At 40.3% G+C, this 16,348-nt stretch overlaps 1 protein-coding gene across 1 annotated transcript; it reads left to right on the forward strand.

Moving 5' to 3' along the window:
• The first annotated feature begins 878 nt into the window (after nt 1-878).
• Nucleotides 879-15,883, forward strand: LOC115777961 (uncharacterized). Its single transcript, XM_030725987.1, has 8 exons — nt 879-1,011; nt 6,105-6,455; nt 10,092-10,424; nt 10,503-10,593; nt 13,697-13,704; nt 13,830-14,156; nt 15,372-15,562; nt 15,812-15,883. The coding sequence occupies exons 1-8, from the start codon at nt 975-977 to the stop codon at nt 15,881-15,883; spliced, it is 1,410 nt and encodes a 469-aa protein (XP_030581847.1). The 5' UTR covers nt 879-974.
• The last annotated feature ends 465 nt before the right edge of the window (nt 15,884-16,348 follow it).

The raw sequence follows: 16,348 nt of genomic DNA on the forward strand, positions 1-16,348 counted from the left end.
TTGTCTCCACCTTTGAACTTTGTGAGAACCTGTGTTCTTGTGTATCTGTGTGTCCTTCACACTGCAGGTGTGAATGTGAATGAGCACTTTATATATTTAACATATTTTTATGGGGCTGCTCATAAACATGCACTGTGCCTTTGAAAAAAATCCAGATAACCTTCAATCTGATCTGGTCTTCTTCTTCTGTGGTGTTTCTGAGGTGTTCAGAAAAAGCAGGTGGATCAAAGCAGGGTCCCTGCAGCTTCAGCAAACTCACAGTTAGCAACAAGCTAATATGTGCTAATATTAGGTAAGGTTATTACTGTTAACAATGATGAACAAAATCACAAAAACTGAAACTGAAAAAACATTTTCAGTAACTGAAATAAATCAATAATTAAAAAGAAAAAAAACTAACTGAGACTGTATTATGTGTTTAACAATCCAAAACAAACTCAATTTAAGGATAAAATGACTGTTTGTCTGTTTATTTAAACACCTTGTGGATATGAAATCATTATTTCTGCTCTAGCAGTTGTGGAGAACTTCTCAAGGGGAAAAACCACCAACATCAAAGTGCACCTGAGAATCACACAAACCGCTCTGATCCTACGAGGTCACCTGACCTGCACCTCTGGAGAAACATGACTACAGGTCGGGTCCACGCAGCCCACAGTAACTGTGATTAACCTGTTCAGTCCTGGCAAGTCTTCTTGTGTATTTCCGGCTATTTTTCACTGCAGTGTTTGAATTGATCAGTGAGAGAATAACAATCAGGACTAATAAAGACATAAAATATTTTTAAATCTGCCCCTTCACACACATTTGTTAGAATCACTGATCACCGTCTGTCAAAACGAAAGTAAACTTTCCTTTGTGCGTCAAAGAGCGTAAGGTGTGGTTTGGAGCTGCAGGTGTATCCAGGTGTGCGTTCGTTCGGTCAGCGGATGATTTACTGGGACTTTGTGGCGGTTTCAGCCCTTTAAAACAGGATGAAGATGTTGGCGGTGTTCCTGCTCCTCCTGAAAGGTAAGAAGCTCCGTGTGAACCTGTTTACTTCACCTGCAGCAGCTCCGCAGTCTCAGTCCTCTGAGGGCGGAGCGTCAGGCTGAGGCGCAGCTCGCTCCTCTGAAATCATTCACGCAGCGGCGGAAAATACCAATGCTGCGTGGCTTTAACTGTAAACACACGAGGGAGGCTCTGAAACAGACCAGGACCCGGACTACCAAGCTGCAGGCAAAGATCGGATCTTCCCGCCCTGGCAGAGCTGAAGTAGTTTCGGTGTGAATTCACCGGATGACGGCGCTGCGGTCCGAGTCTGAGCCGAGCTGATTCAGCCTCTGATCTCCGACCGGCGCTCCACCAAATGCGTTTAGAAGCTCAGAACCGGCTCTGCGTTTATCCACGATAAACAGCACCGGTGACCCACAACAACTGCGGCAACGAACCAGGAAATAAGCATCGTGAATACTTCATCTGTAGTTATAATTTTTTGTAAACACAATAAGTCACTAATCTCGCTGTTTTTATATATATATATATATATATATATATATATATATATATATATATATATATATATATATATATATATATATATATATATATATATATATATATTATGGAATGCCATTTAGGAAATTATTATATATATATAAAAATAAAAGTCTGAATATATAAAATGAAAGTCTGAATATATTGAATGAAAGTCTGAATATATGGAACGAAACTTGAATATATTGAATGAAAGTCTGAATATATGGAACGAAACTTGAATATATTGAATGAAAGTCTGAATATATGGAACGAAACTTGAATATATTGAATGAAAGTCTGAATATATTGAATGAAAGTCTGAATATATAAAATGAAAGTCTGAATATATTGAATGAAAGTCTGAATATATGGAATGATGTCTGAATATATTGAATGAAAGTCTGAATATATAAAATGAAAGTCTGAATATATTGAATGAAAGTCTGAATATATAAAATGAAAGTCTGAATATATTGAATGAAAGTCTGAATATATGGAACGAAACTTGAATATATTGAATGAAAGTCTGAATATATTGAATGAAAGTCTGAATATATAAAATGAAAGTCTGAATATATTGAATGAAATTCTGAATATATTGAATGAAAACTGACGTCACGGAAGCTCTTGCGCCATCTAGTGTTTTCGTTACGTAAAGCAGATAATGTCGCTACAAGAAATGGCACTATGAGTCAATCTGCAGGGAATTTAGTGGCAGAAATCCTAAATAATGAGTAGCTAATTAACACCCTGGCAAATGCATGAACTGGCCAACATAATGCTAGCAGCAGTGTTCCTAATCATACTACTGATGAAGAGTTTTATTCAGTGAATCTCTCAGGTCAGACAGCTCCTGCGTATCAAGCTAACAATAAGCAGAACATGCCTTCCACATCCACATCTCCGATTCTAGACAGGGCCGGTTGTTGTGGAGGGTGCCTGTGCATGTTCTGCGTAATGTTAGCTTGCATGCAGGAGCTGTCTGACCTGAGAGGTTCGCTGCATTTGGTCTTCCACGATGAAACAGTGAAGATGAACTGCAGATTGACTCATAGTGCCGCTTCTTGTAGCGATATTATGCGCTTTACGTAACGAAAACACTAGATGGCGCTTCCGTGACCACAGCTTTCATTCAATATATTCAGACTTTCATTCAATATATTCAGACTTTCATTCAATATATTCAGACATCATTCAATATATTCAGACTTTCATTCAATATATTCAAGTTTCATTAAATATATTCAGACATCATTCCATATATTCAGACTTTCATTAAATATATTCAGACATCATTCCATATATTCAGACTTTCATTCAATATATTCAGACATCATTCAATATATTCAGACTTTCATTTTATATATTCTGACTTTCATTCAATATATTCAGACTTTCATTCAATATATTCAGACTTTCATTCAATATATTCAAGTTTCATTAAATATATTCAGACATCATTCCATATATTCAGACTTTCATTCAATATATTCAGACATCATTCAATATATTCAGACTTTCATTTTATATATTCTGACTTTCATTCCATATATTCAGACTTTCATTCAATATATTCAGACTCTTATTTTTATATATATATAATTTCCTAAATGGCATTCCATAATATATATATATATATATATATATATATCAGTGACGTGCAGTCAGGGGAGGCAGGTGAGGCACGGCCTCACCTGTCATCGTGGAAATATAAAATTAAAAAATAAATTAAATGGTTATATTCATTCAGTGATTTGTATTTTAAAGTTCTTTTCCATTTAACTACACCATTTTTAGATTAGTTTTTTCAAAATCGCTGAATTTTCGCATTTGCCGGTCAAATACTAAGAGACGAACGGTGAGGCACCAGCCCGGCGAGCCGCACCACGGATTGCGCAATCCGTGGTGCGGCTCAGTATAGTCATTGCCAATGACTACTAACTGTGCTGGCATGCTATGCAGTGAGACCGGATTACTTTCCCTTTGCATGTGGCTATTAAAATGTTCTAACACTTTTACTATATGAACTAAATTTCTATATTTTAGCTGGTGTATATAATGCACAGTTTTTTTTGTTGTTTTTTTCATTAACAACTGTATGTGTGTAATGCATTCTTGTGTTGAGCGATCATGAAACTGCTGCGAAGAGACACTAGGTGAGGCACGCAGTTCTCGTGCCTCATGGTAGGGGGCGCTGGTGATCCCAGGGACTCTACGACTCCTCGGCGGCAAGCTACCATAAACAGTTAGCAAGGCCAGTTAGTTTTTCCTGTTGCTTGGCCTTATGTTCAACATGGAAGATTACATAACTCAACTGAAAGAATTTTCTAAACTGGACTTTCAATCGAAGCAGAAGATAATAATTAAAGGAAGACCAACACCGGAGCTAAAAGGTTTGCTTCAGACTATGTTAATGTTAAACAAAACAACTGTTGCCAATCAAATGGTGAATAAGCTATATGTTTGTAAATCTGATGTGATGACGTCAGTGCCTCACCAGTCACGACCCTCACCGCACGTCACTGATATATATATATATATATATATATATATATATATATATATATATATATATATATATATATATATATCGTCCCCTTAGAATTATAAGGTTCTATCTGCGTTCTGACCAGTTTTGAGATATTAAGCTTTAAAGATTTTGTACTCTGTATTGCAAAAATTACACGTGGAATAAATCTTGTTCACACATGATTATGAAACACACCCTATATGTATCCTAAATCAGTAATATCGAAATCCTATGAAACGTGCAAAGGGTTATTTTTTTGAACAAGTAAAATGCAGATAGAACCTTATTATTCTAAAAACCCGTTTTTTGTTTGGAATTATAAGGTTCTATCTGCAAAATGTGAAAACTACTGCTGATTTTCAAGGAATGAAAAGCTGTCATAGGGCAAGAGGCAGGGTACACCTGTACAGGTTGCCAGCCTGTCGCAGGGCAAACACAGATAACCACTGACACTCTCATTCACACCTATAGGCAATTTAGACTGACCAGTTAACCTAACCCCAGTGACTGCATGTCTTTGGATTGTGGGAGGAAACCAGTGTTCACAGAGAAAACCCACGCAGACACAGGGAGAACATACAAACTCCACACATAGAGAGGTTAAGGCCAAGGTGGAATCAAACCCAGACCTACATGTCAATCTAGCTGTGAGGCAGCAGTGCTAACCACCACGCCACGGTTACACAATTTTAAAATTGTACAATCAAAAAAAGAAATCAAACATTTCATTAAACTAATGTTGTTAGACTTTTTGTTTCTCCAGCCTTTATTTTTCCCAAGTTTTCTTAACAGAACAACATAGAATTATATGAAAACCAACAATTAAAAATAAAATGTAAAATATAAAAGTGAAATAAAATAAACATTTGATAAAAATTTAAGAGAGGTATACTTTGACATATAAACTCAAATTTCAATAAAATTTGTAGTGTCAAATTCTGGATATTTTGCCACAATGTTTTTTCCCCATTTAGCCCAGATCTTTTTAAATTTTACAAGCTGCAGTCTACCTGAAGAAGTCATTCTTTCCATTCTTTAAAATACTGAATAAACATTTAGACTCTGAGTCCATGTCCACTGAGTACAGAAATCCAAATAAAAACTCATCCCACTTAAAAAGTAGATTTTCAGACTTGGATCTTTAATCAAAATAATTCGGCTATAAAAACATCACTGACAATGAGTCTTTGTTTCTGTTGTATTTATTCAGGAAAAATGTAACAATTTCTTTGCCGTCCCTTTTCTGGTGTTTTTCTTTTTAGTTGCTCTTCTGGAGATTGATTACAGAAATAAAAATAGACAGAGCTCACCCACATGGTAGCACTGCTACGTCATAGAATATATTAAAATCTAAAGTCATTCTTCAGTCAATAATATTTTATACATGAGGTAACATATTACAACCTTTGACTATTCTCAATATTGGCAAAGATATTGTTTCTTACATCTCTGCTCCTCTGCTTGACATTGTGCCCGGCACCAACATTACAAAAAAGAAGCAACCTGATTGGCTCTCTTGTGAACATTTCAAGTGCCTATTGGTTCACAAATAGGACCTTATAATACTAAGTTAAAGCTTGATTTTGTAGATAGAACCTTTTTTTTTTTGTGAATAAAATGGCCAAAGTTGTATGTAATTGAAAAAAATCTCTTACATATTGTTGATAACTGTTCAGAGAATAAGAATAATAACTTCAGCCATATTTGTTGAAGTGACAGCTGCTCCACCCAAAGTGAGATGGATGCTATCTCTCCTAATGAGACCGGATTTTTCCCAGAAAGATTCCCAATGAAGCATCATGAATGTAACTCTTTAGGAATATTACATTTAATAACATTCTTTCAGGTCTGCTATAACCTCGGAGATACACGAGTAATAGCCATCGTAAGGTGTGTGCACGTGTGTGTGTGCCTGTGCACGCGTGCGTGTGCGCGTGTGTGTGTGTGTGCGCGCATAGTAAAATGACTGATCGAGTTTTTATGTTTTTATTACTGAACATAAACCTGCTCCCTGCAGATAAAGTTCATTTGTGTTTCTGTTTGTGTGTCCTCACAGTTTCCCAGCATGCCCTGGCTGTGCTGGTGGAGGTGTATGCAGGAGAAAAGTCCATCCAGCTGCCCTGTCAGTACTCAGGGTTTCCACCTGAGGACGATCCTGCAGTGATGTGGACTCGCAGTGATCTGGATCCCAAATCTGTCCACCTGCTCCGAGAAGGAGGAGATGATCTTAGAGGACAAAACCAGCGTTACAGCGGACGCACATCAGTGAGGTCTGATGCTCTGGACTCTGGAGACTTAAGCCTCACTCTGAGGAACCCACAACTGACTGACAGCGGCAGCTACACCTGCTCCATCAGTGATGGAAGAGAAGAACGGAGTCTGACAGACATACAGCTGCAGGTCAAAGGTCAGCAACAAACACCAACCCCTGCTGTAGTTACAGGTCAAAGTCAGTACTGCACACAAAGGTCAGAGGTCAAATGAAAGGCTGTATTTCCTCAACATGGTGACAAACCTGATTAAATCAAAAGTACCCTTTCATAGATGTCCACATGTTGTTATCCCCATCAGTTTAGAGGGTGCTGATCATCCTTCATCCTTCATCTGATCATTTCTTTTAGTCCTTCAGCATGATGGTTTCTCTCTGATGAGAACTTGTTTATTCCCTCCTGCAGTGAATACATTTAGTATGTAGATACTCAGACCTCAGTGTGTGTCACTGGCAGAGCTGGCCCCAGGTATAAGTGACATATGCAGCTGCATAGAGCCCCCTGACCACCAGGGGGCTCCCAAGCTCACCCACATTTATCATGAAACCAATGTTGCCAACTTAACGACATTTTCGCTAAATTTTAGAGGCTTTTCAGACTTCCTAGTGACTTTTTTTTCTAAAAATCCACTAGCAACAAATTTAGGGACTTTTCCCAGTGACGTCGGCAACTTTTGGAGAGTTTTGGAAACCTGAAATCCTCCACTGTCACCGTGTTCTGTGTACATTACAGCCTTTGTACACTTTGGCATCGCCCGGACCCCAAAGCATTCCTAGCTGTTGGTTTGTACTGTAAGTCACATGACCTGAATATCAGAAGATTTACAGGAGTACACACAGGAGGAAACACTTTGGTGAAGTCTGCTTCACTGCATACTGGCTCTGTATCTTTTCAGTTTATATTTTAATAGCACAGCTGTGAGTCTTTTGTTATGAAGGAAAAAGAACATGAATTTATTTGAGGGGCATTATTATTTAAATATGCTAATAGGTGATTTTTGAGCAATTTCTCCTGAACATTAATAAAAGTGTCTGTGTGACATTTGGGACATGTAGCTTTGACTCTGAAGGGCCTTTTTATTTATACCTTTGGGAAGAAAAAGTATAGAGAAATATATCTTATGTTGCCATCCAGGTAAAAAAAAAAACCAAGATATTATTTTTGGTTCATATCGTCCAGCCCTAGTAGTTCTAAACATATTTAGGGTGTTTTCTTCTTCACTTTTTTGTCTCTCCAAAGATGTTTTTCCTACAGCCTCAATTGCAACTACATGCAAAATGACCACTTATGCAAATTAGGTAATGACATCATACAGCAACTTCTAGCGACTTACTACTACTGAGAAGCTGCCAACAGTGCATGAAACTTTTTATTTTTTTTTTACACATGCCAGTGTCCACTGTCCAGATTTGTACAGTTGTAACAACAATAATTTAATGAGTAGGCTACACTGACTTCCTGTATCAGCGTGCGTTCAGGTAGTTTGGGCAGGTATCGATCAGCAGTTGTGACCCGATGCTCCATCAGTCACGTTCATTTGTGGATGAAGCTACAAAACCGAAATGTGACAGAAAGGATGGATCCCTCTGAGGCAGAGGAAAGAGAGAAGAAAGTTATGTTTACATGAGTAATTACAATACTGTTTTTATTTTTGTAACTAACTCCAAACATAGTTGCAAGCTGGCTAGGTATGGTATTTATGTCTCTATGAAAAAACAGGACCTGTCAGTCTGTGTCAGCGTCCTCAGTGTGATTCTAGTTAATATATGTTTTGCTTGGATCTTATCATCATGGTCCTGGGTTTATGATCCAGCATGTTTAGTTTTAGCACTTTGATTTTTCCATTTGTAATGTTACTGTTTGATGTTTTTGCAGTTTTGAATTTGTGTCTTTTTCTGGTAATTCCTGGTTGGTTTCATTGTTTCTGTCCTCAGACTTCTTAGTTCAGTGTTGAGTTCTGTTCTTGGCTGCTGTTCACTTTTACTGAATCCTGTTTCAGTTCTCAGGTTTCCTGTATTCCTGGTTCTGTTTGGTGTTTTATTGGTTCTGGTTTATCCTCCCATTAGGTGGATTTACTCCCGCTCTCTGTTCCTTGTGCTGTAGTTTAAGTTGTACTCTTGTGTCTAGTTACCCATTATGATCTTATAGCAGCATAATAACATATTTTCTGCACTTCTTACAGCACTTGTAATTAGGTGCATTTGCATAGTTATGCAAAAAATAAACATTTTTTCGATGAAAACAGCCCAACATGTCCAAGAGCAGGTCAAACACCCTAAATCACATATTTCATAAAAAGCTGATGCTCTCTAGATTACATTCATACTTGTCCCACCCTCCTCAGTATTATGGACATGACATAGTTTTACAATGTGTCTCATACTGATACTCAGCTTTACCTATCAATGAAGCCAGATGACACACATCAATTAGTTAAACTGCAGGAATGTCTAAAAAGACATTAAGGCCTGGATGACCTCTAATTTCCTGCTTCTAAATTCAGATCAAACGAAGTTCTTGTGCTCGGCCCCACAAATCTTAGAAACATGGTGTCTAACCAGATATTTACTCTGGATGGCATTACTTTGGCCTTCAGTAACACTGTGAGAAATCTTGGAGTCATTTTTGACCATGATATGTCCTTCAATGCACATATTAAACAAATATGTAGGACCGCTTTTTTCTTTGCATTTGTGCAATATTTCTAAAATTAGAAACATCCTTTCTCAGAGTGATGCTGAAAAGCTACCGTATTTTCCGGAGTATAAGCCACACTTTTTTTCATAGTTTGGCTGGGGGTGCGACCTATACTCCGGAGCGACGTATATGTGACATTTATAACACATGAACCAAAATACTCCAGCCACTTGACATCTCCGTGAACCGGAGCTTTAAGGCAGTCTTGCGTAATCTGAGGGCGCAGTGGATGATGGACGGAGAGCACAGCTTAACGGCAACTGGGAGAATGCGCCACCCAACTTTCCTGGAAGTCATTGGATAAATCAAGAAAACATGGGCTTCAGTGACAAACCATCCTGTTGGGATTCAGAAAGGCTGGAATAATTGGAACTGCAGCTGACGACGAGTCTGACTAACGCGACACAGAAGAGGAAGCGGCGCTTCGTCTACGGAGTGTACGGAATTGTTTAGAAGTGACACCGAGGATGAAGAATTCAATGGATTGATGGTTTGGTTAACTTGTTAGTATGTTCTTTATGCTATGGTTATCTGAATAACTTAATGTTACGTTAACATACCGAACACGTGTTCGTTGTGCGTCATGTAGCTGAATGTGTTACGTTAGCATAACGTAGGCGTAACCGTGTTCGTCCTGTTCTTTAATCCATGGAATTTCTGCTCTGGGTCTCGGAAAAAAGTGTGACTTATAGTCCAGTGCGACCTATATATGTTTTTTTCTTCTTTATTATGCATTTTTTGGCTGGTGCGACCTATATTCCGGAGCGACGTATAGTCCGAAAAATACGGTAATTCATGCAATTATTACTTCTAGTGAGCAGATTTCTCCCATATTGGCTTCTCTTCATTGGCTCCCTGTTAAATCTAGAATAGAATTTAAAATCCTTCTCCTCACCTACAAGGTCTTGAATAATCAGTCCCCATCTTATCTCAAGGAAGTGGAATGAAGGGGCCCCAAATCAAATTTTGCTTGGGGCCCCTTCAACACTTGAGCCAGCTCTGATCACTGCTCTGATTCCCATCAGTGTGACTGCTGCTGCTTCTACAGCTCATGTTGTGGTTTATTGTCCTCTCAGACCAGCAGGTGGAGGTGAAGGTGGAGGAAGGCTCAGAGTCTGTCATCCTGCCCTGCAAAACAACACCTGACCTGCCCGAGGACACCAGGGTGGAGTGGACTCGCTCTGACCGAGCACTCATGATGGTCCATCTGTATTCTAATAGAAGTGACAACCCTGAAAATCAGCACTGCCGTTACTGCGACCGCACAAAGATGAATGAAGACCTGCTGAGAACTGGAGACCTTAGTCTGACCCTGAATTACCCCACACAGAGAGACACAGGAGGATACATCTGCACCATCTACAGGGACAAAGACATCCTGAGACAGAAAGTAGTGCTGCAGGTCAAAGGTCAGTGCAGTGATTACAGGTCAGAGGTCAATGCTGCAGAGCAGCATCAGAGTCATGTTTTTTAATGTTTCTCCACAGAACCATTTCCATCCTGGGTCAAAGTTGTCCTGGTTCTCCTGGTTCTCCTGGCTCTTGGAGGTCTTTTATTTTTTTTTCGTCAGTATCTCATGTCAGGTGAGTCTCTCCTACTACACTACCCGTAATTCAGGTTAACATGCATTATGGGTACTGTAGGTGGGAGGAGGTGAGAGTATAGTTCAGAAGATTCCTGTCGAGGGGGAAACATTAATGACCAAGTGAAAACAGATGAAGGCAAATTATATATATTTTTTAAAAACAGTGCTACCAATGTAAGAAAATAACACAAAAGAGGAGCAACAAACAGCCAGTGAACCAAACAGAACCAAACCGACTCTGATCTTCTCATTTTTATTTCAGTAAAAAAATGAAATCATATTCTAACCTATGATGAACAAATTAAAGTGGCTCTGACAAACTGCTCAGCTGTAATTGGTGATGCAGCTTGATTGGAGCTGGGGTAGCAGTCCAATCAGGACAGTGAGAGAACAGGAAAGGGGAGGAACTCAGGGAGGACCCAAACATAACAGCTGTTCTTCTTCTGTGGTGGTAAACAGCAGGCTGCCATGGAAACATGTGCTGACAGGAAGTGTTGCAGCAGCTTCAGTAAATGTTCCTCCTTGAGTTGTGCTCAGTCATGTGGTGGAGAGCTTCAGATGTTCAGAGCAGACACATGAGATCTTCATGGTTCCTGTGCTGATGTGTGTGAGACGTGGCCGACTGTGGAGGCTCAGTGTGTCTGTTCTTCTGCTCTTCATCAACATGTCTGCAGCTCTTTACAGGACGCTGTGACTAGTTACCAAAGAACGAGTCAGGAACACATCAGGAACAAACTGACACACAATCTGAGACTAGGAGGAGGGGACAGGGAGGTCATGTGACCATCAGAACTCCTGCTGATGTCATTGTGTTGTGTTTTGTTGTTCTCTCAGTTTACAAGGTGGAGGTGGACTCAGGGGTGGAGTCTGTCCAGCTGCCCTGCAAAACCATCATTTGGTTGTCCAAAGAAGCTAAAGTGGAGTGGAAGGACAGTTCAGACAGGAAGGTCCACGTGTATCAGAGCAGCTCTGACCGGCCTGAAGAACAGGACCAGGAATACAAAGATCGAACAAAGATGGAGAGAAACCTGTTGAAACCTGGAGACCTCAGTCTGACCCTGAAGTACCCCACAGATGAAGACACAAACACCTACACCTGCACCATCTACAACAAGACGGAAAAGATCCTGATGAAGAAAGAAGTGCTGCTCACTGTCAGAGGTCAGTGCTGCAGATACAGATCAGAGGTCATTACGATGGTGATTCAGTCAGTGTGATCAGAGTCAAAGGTACAAACAAGGAACAATTTACAAAGTGATTCAGTTCAATTTAATTTATCTTCTTCAGTGCTTCAGTATATTAATCAGGGTCACCTGTCCTGATCTAATTGGCACATTTTATTTCAAACATGTAAAACTGTAACAACTAGAATACTCAGTTATTTTGAAGCAGCTTTTTTCTGTTTTGTATTTTCTGAATTTATTTTCAGTGTGAAAATAATTCTGTGTCAGCCTGATGTCCTTCAGATCACAGAGCGCTGCACACAGTCTCACTGTTCTTCATCCTCATGTTCACAAACTCATCCTCAGTTTGCTGCTCTCTTCCTCTGAGAGCTCCATCCTTAGTTCTCTGTTTCACTTCATTCACTGATTCAGGCTGATGGTCTAAAGTTGGACCAGTTCAAATAGTTTGTTGCTGTGCACTGAAAGTAGCGTGCAGTTTACTAGCTAACCCCACAGAGCAGCAGACTGTCTGTACATGAGTTTTCATTGGCTGTTAGTGAACCAGTCAAGAACATTCAATTAAACTGAATTCAATTTTTATTTAGCACCAAATCACAACAAGAGTCACCTCAAGGCTCTTTATATTATATATAGTAAGATGAAGACCCTACAATAATACAGAGAAAACCCAACAGTCAGTGGACCCCTTATGAGCATTCACTTGGAAAAACTCCCTTTTAACAGGAAGAAACCTCCAGCAGAACCAGGCTCAGGGAGGGGCAGTCATCTGCTGTGATGGGGGAGAGAGACAGGACAAAAGACACACTGTGGAAGAGAGACAGAGATTAATAGTAACTATAGGTAATGATTAAGTGCAGAGTGGGGTATAAACAGAGTAAAAAAGGTGAATGAAAAGAAAAACTTAGTGCACCATGGAAATGTTACTGACCTTAATACCCAAATGATTAATCATTTTTGGTGATGTATTAAACTGAGTGGAGGACACAAAAACTGGATCCAATTCCACATTAAGAGATACAAGATCACTTTTTTGCCAGTGTTTTTTTTTTTTTTGTAGTCTACCCTGATATCTTACCAAAGCTGTTTATTTTTTCAAGAACACATGGGACAGATTGCTCCGGCTCTGACAAAAAAATTGCAATATCATCAGCGTATAGAGATATCTTGTGGTTTATTCCCACAATTGTTATTGGTTTAATCAGTGCATATTCTTTTATGTTAATTGCCAATGGCTATAGCAAATAGTAATGGGGATGAGGGACATTCCTGATGGGTGACCCTCCCAAGGCGAAGTGAATGTGACTTATCCTGATTAGTGATTATTGAAGTGACTGGATCCAGATATGCAAGCCGTACCCAAGAAACAAAATAGTCTCCAAGATTTTCAAGTCCAAATTGAGCATCAAAATTGGGTGGTAAGAAGCAGGGTCATTATCATGGCTTAAGCAAAAGAGCAATGTTTGCATTGTATGAAGTTGTGTAAAGGAAAGTTTTAAGCCTAATCTTAAAAATAAAAACACACATTAAAAAGTTCCCATGGTGGGAACATGCATAACCCTATAACACCGAGTGATTGCAGCTGATCCACCTGTGACCTTACCTGCCAGGAACAGATGGTTAACACTGAGACATCTGATCAAACACATTTTGAATTACTGTAATTACGTAACGGTTAGTCCTATCGGAAAATTTCAAATGTTTTCTGAATATATAATAGGATAAGGTTATTATGGTGATTGCTGCCAGAGGTCCTGTCACTGTGTGCCCGATAACACGTTCGGCTTTGATGGGTTAAACAGTTTCTCATAGTTCCTGTAGCATTAACACATATTAAACAGGTTTCCTGAAGTTCCTTTGGGGAAAATGGCCTTGTGAGTCAAGAACCTGATGTGTCCAAAGTCTGTTAGTCCAGCAGCATCAGTGGCTCCAACAGGAACTGATACTGATCCCAGTTTGAGCTGTGATGAAGTGAGTGTGACAGAAACACTCAGACTCAACACAAATGTCTCCATCCAAACTCACGCTGTGCTTTGTTGTCCTCTCAGTCCCCAAAGTAGCAGCGGAATCAGGGGTGGAGTCTGTCCAGCTGCCCTTCAAAACCACAGAACACCTGCCTGAAGATGCTAAAGTGGAGTGGAAGATTGGTTCATACATGAAAGTCCACGTGTATCAGAACGGCTCTGACCAGGCTGATGAACAGGACCAGTTTTACGGAGACCGAACGAAGACGAATGAAGACCTGCTGAAAACAAGAGACCTCAGTCTGACCCTGAAATACCCCACAGATGGAGACAACTCCTACTACACCTGCACCATCTACAGCAGCAAAGGAAACATACTGATGAAGAAACAAGTGCAGCTGAAAGTGAAAGGTCAGTGCTGTAGATAAGGGTTAAAGGTCAGAACTCATTAACGTTCATATTTTTGTTTTGAGTTGATCCTGTTTGAGCCTAGGCCTATAGCAGCATAACTAAGGGCTGGTTCAGGGTCACCTGATCCAGCCCTAACTATAAGCTTGATCAAAGAGGAAAGTTTTAAGCCTAATCTTAAAAAAAGAGAGGGTGTCTGTCTCCTGAATCCAAGCTGGGAGCTGGTTCCACAGAAGAGGGGCCTGAAAGCTGAAGGCTCTGCCTCCCATTCTACTCTTAAGTATCCAAGGAACCACAAGTAAGCCAGCAGTCTGAGAGTGAAGTGCTCTGTTGGGGTGACATGGTACTATGAGGTCTTTGAGATAAGATGGGGCCTGATTATTCAAGAACTTGTAGGTGAGGAGAAGGATTTTAAATTCTATTCTAGATTTAACAGGGAGCCAATTAAGAGAAGCCAATATGGGAGAAATCTGCTCTCTCTTTCTAGTCCCTGTCAGCTTTTCAGGGAGCTTTTAGGACAGCCTGATAATAACGAATTACAATAGTCCAGCCTAGAAGTAATAAATGCATGAATTAGCTTTTCAGCATCACTCTGAGAAAGGATGTTTCTAATTTTAGAAATATTGCACAAATGCAAAAAAAGCAGTCCTACATATTTGTTTAATATGTGCATTGAAGGACATATCCTGGTCAAAAATGACTCCAAGATTTCTCACAGTGTTACTGCAGGCCAAAGTAACGCCATCCAGAGTAAGTATCTGGTTTGACACCATGTTTCTAAGATTTGTGGGGCCGAGAACAAGAATTTCAGTTTGATCTGAATTTAGAAGCAGGAAATTAGAGGTCATCCAGGCCTTAATGTCTTTAAGACATTCCTGCAGTTTAACTAATTGATGTGCGTCATCTGGTTTCATTGATAGGTAAAGCTGAGTATCATCTGCATAAAAATTGATGCAATGCTTTCTCATAATACTGCCTAAGGGAAGCATGTATAATGTAAATAAAATTGGTCCTAGCACAGAACCCTGTGGAACTCCATAAATATTTGCAGCTCCACTGTTGTGTTTGCTGGAATCATTATTAATCTCCATGAGCTGTTTCTGACTGAAGGAGGCGCCACTCCATTGGTTCATTCTGTGCAACAAGAGTCATATGACGCTGCTCTGTGAACACCACTCAGATTTTGTACAGCTCATGTTGTGTTTTTTGTCCTCTCAGTCTATCAGCTGGAGGTAGAGGAGGGGGTGGAGCCTGTCCAGCTGCCCTTCAAAACCACACAAAACCTACCTGAAGACGTTAGAATGGTGTGGTGGCGTGATGAACCCCAACCAATAATGTTGATCCACCTGTATCAGAACAGCTCTGACCAGCCTGAAGAACAGCACCAGGATTACAGACACCGAACGAAGGTGAATGAAGACCTGCTGAAAACTGGAGACCTCAGTCTGACCCTGAAACAGCCCACAGAGAGAGACAGTGGGAGATACAGATGTGACGTCTGGAGGAACGGGTTGCTTAGAAGGAAAAGAGTGCAGCTCAAAGTCAAAGGTGTGTGTGTGTGTGTGTGTGTGTGTGTGTGTGTGTGTGTGTGTGTGTGTGTGTGTGTGTGTGTGTGTGTGTGTGCGTGTGTCTCTGACTGTCTTGTGTCTCCTCTGCAGGGAGAGCTCAGGCCCAGGATCAAACAGGGATCATCGGGAACAGAAGCAGCTCCATTGATCCGACTCCTCTGATGGCTGATCAATCAGCTTGATCTGTTTGTTCTTTGATTATTGATCAGTGATGTTAGAGTGGTCTCTGGAGCTTGAAAAAGGCGACTGGACTTCTTTTTGTTTCTTGAAGACGTTTCACCTCTCATCCGAAAGGCTTCTTCAGTTCTCAACCAAATGGTGGAGAGACCCAGGTATTTAAACCCCTGTGGGCGTAGTCCCCTGGAGGTGGTTATGACCCTCTATTGATCATGTGCGTGAACACATGTGCCCAGGTGTGAAGGGGGCGTGGGTCATATTTAATCAGTGGTTTCAGTTGAAACCAATTTAGGACTCCGCTCCATTGTTTCCTGTGGCCTATTGAGGTCACTGGAACAAAGGTGTGAATGGGGGTTGAGACGTCTGGGAAGGGAGCTCAGGACAGCACTGTAAGCGGGGGAAAGTTGGTGACGTAATCCACCTCCTCTGTTCAATGATGGTTGTTCACAG

Source organism: Archocentrus centrarchus, unplaced genomic scaffold, assembly GCF_007364275.1.
Source record: "Archocentrus centrarchus isolate MPI-CPG fArcCen1 unplaced genomic scaffold, fArcCen1 scaffold_89_ctg1, whole genome shotgun sequence".
Classification (NCBI taxonomy): Eukaryota; Metazoa; Chordata; class Actinopteri; order Cichliformes; family Cichlidae; genus Archocentrus; species Archocentrus centrarchus.

Excerpts from the sequence above, each read along its gene's own strand:
- LOC115777961 (XM_030725987.1), top strand. The coding sequence starts at position 975 with ATGAAGATGTTGGCGGTGTTCCTGCTCCTCCTGAAAG. Across the intron at positions 6,456-10,091 it reads CATACAGCTGCAGGTCAAAG|ACCAGCAGGTGGAGGTGAAG; the intron begins GTCAGCAACAAA and ends TTGTCCTCTCAG. Across the intron at positions 10,425-10,502 it reads AGTAGTGCTGCAGGTCAAAG|AACCATTTCCATCCTGGGTC; the intron begins GTCAGTGCAGTG and ends GTTTCTCCACAG.